At 42.2% G+C, this 1965-nt stretch overlaps 1 protein-coding gene across 1 annotated transcript; it reads right to left on the bottom strand.

Moving 5' to 3' along the window:
- Positions 1-705: 705 nt before the first annotated feature.
- Positions 706-1587, bottom strand: LOC122028971 (antigen LPMC-61-like). Its single transcript, XM_042587940.1, has one exon. The coding sequence runs from the start codon at positions 1585-1587 to the stop codon at positions 706-708; it is 882 nt and encodes a 293-aa protein (XP_042443874.1).
- Positions 1588-1965: the final 378 nt, after the last annotated feature.

The raw sequence follows: 1965 nt of genomic DNA, 5'->3' as shown, positions 1-1965 counted from the left end.
TCGAGATCGTGACTAGATTCCGGTCTCGGAAAGACGGAATCTAAGTCATACTCTTTTTAATTATCTGTTGAACCTTAACTGTGCTGACAATCTGTTTTACAGGATATACATTTGCCTCGGACTAACTTTGTTTTGCAGGAAAAGGGAGTTTTCTGGAACAAGGTGGTCCGGGCGCCCGGAGGGGATCCGGGCGCCCGGAGGTCCGGGCGCCCGGAAGGGATCCGGGCGCCCGGAAGGCGAATTCTATCCAGCCGAGTCGTCGCCACGTGGAGCATCATGGTTTGTGCAGCTACGTCACATTCCAGGCGCCCGGAAGGGATCCAGGCGCCTGGAACAGCATATAAAAGAAGCCCCAGACAGGAGCTTCAGAATCAATTCAAACTGAGAACTCTTCTACTGCTGGTCTTGCTGCTCAACGTTCAGTGCGACGTCAACAAAGCTCCGACACTACGCTCCGTTCTTTTCCCTTTTGTCGGTATTTGTTTTCAGTTTTCATTAGCATCTTTTTGTACTTAAATTGTAATTATCCGAATTGCTAGTGAATTGCCCAACGAAAGTACTCAAGGAGTACGGGCCTTCGAGTAGGAGTCGTCACAGGCTCCGAACGAAGTAAAACCATTGTGTCTATTTTACTTTTTCCGCTGCACTTATACTCTGTATTTTCGAATCGATATTCACCCCCCCCCTCTATCGAATCTAACGGTCCTACACAACACCTGCATCTACAATATCTGCAACAACAATATTAGAAGAAGCAAAATCATCTACAACTACAACATCATCACATAAAAAGGTAGAGGAGTCCTGTATAGAAGTAGAATCAGGGTCAGGGCTATGACATTCTCTAGAATCCATCTCCTCACTAGATAATTGGGCTTGTCGTTGACTAATGAATGCTGCAATTTGATCCAAATATGTCTGATAATTCTGTAGTGATTCATCATTCCTTTGCTGAGACTGGCTGTATGCCTCTTGTTGCTGCTGCACCTGTTGCATAACATCCTGCAGATCTTGAAATTTTGATTGACTAGGGGCATGAACTTCTTCAGTGCTTTCTTGAAATGTTCCCCAAGGTACTAGATTGATCTGTTGGACCGAATGTGACCATGTGGGCATAGGATCATCCTGAAATCCTTGTGACATCTGATATGATGAAAAAGATTGATTCAATTGTTGTTGTTCATTCCCATGCATAAAATTTGGATGGTTCATCCAGTTTGAATTATCACACTGAGGATGCTCAATAGCCTGTTGCTGTGTATTTCCATACTGCTCAGGAATTTGTTGGGGTTGATAGCATTGGGATTGGAAGTACCCATGCTGCTCTGGAATCTGGGGTTGAAAGTACTGAGTCGAATAATTGCCCCAGTCATGACTATAGGTACTAGGAGCTGGATTATATGCCTGTTGATATTGATGTTGGAAATACTGGGGTTCCATAGGAAATCTAGCAGTCTTTTGAATGAGATGACATATAGCAACTGGATGCGATGGACTGCCACAATTAGTACATATGTGTCTCACTTGCCCAGTATCCAAATTGTGATATTCATTGAAACCTCCAAATTGTTGAGAATTAAGATTCATGTTGAACTGAAAGAATTGTCCTGGTCTTACACTGAAACACTAACAGACAAGATTAGAAGACACAGGAATATATGATATCAACACATGAATCTATGAACATGAAAGCATTTGACAACAATTTTTTAACAAAATTTTGTAGAAAAATAAGAAAGCAATCCTAAAATTATCAAACACCACTACAAGATCCCCGGCAACGGCGCCAAAATTTGATGCGAAGCTCGAGTGTCGTGCTACGGGAGCTTACATCAAATTATAATTAAAGTTACCGAACCCCTCTACGCTAAAGTAGTATAGAGATGACTCGGGTCGTCTCCCCAAAGAATGTAGCGGTAAATGATAAAATTAGGATCAATTATTGCTTTGAATTTTAACGTAAAA

This window comes from Zingiber officinale, chromosome 10B (genome assembly GCF_018446385.1).
Source record: "Zingiber officinale cultivar Zhangliang chromosome 10B, Zo_v1.1, whole genome shotgun sequence".
Classification (NCBI taxonomy): Eukaryota; Viridiplantae; Streptophyta; class Magnoliopsida; order Zingiberales; family Zingiberaceae; genus Zingiber; species Zingiber officinale.
The sequence above is the reverse complement of the archived record's forward strand: the minus strand, read 5'-3'. Positions and strand labels throughout refer to the sequence as shown.

Excerpts from the sequence above, each read along its gene's own strand:
- LOC122028971 (XM_042587940.1), bottom strand. The coding sequence starts at position 1,587 with ATGAATCTTAATTCTCAACAATTTGGAGGTTTCAATGAATATCACAAT.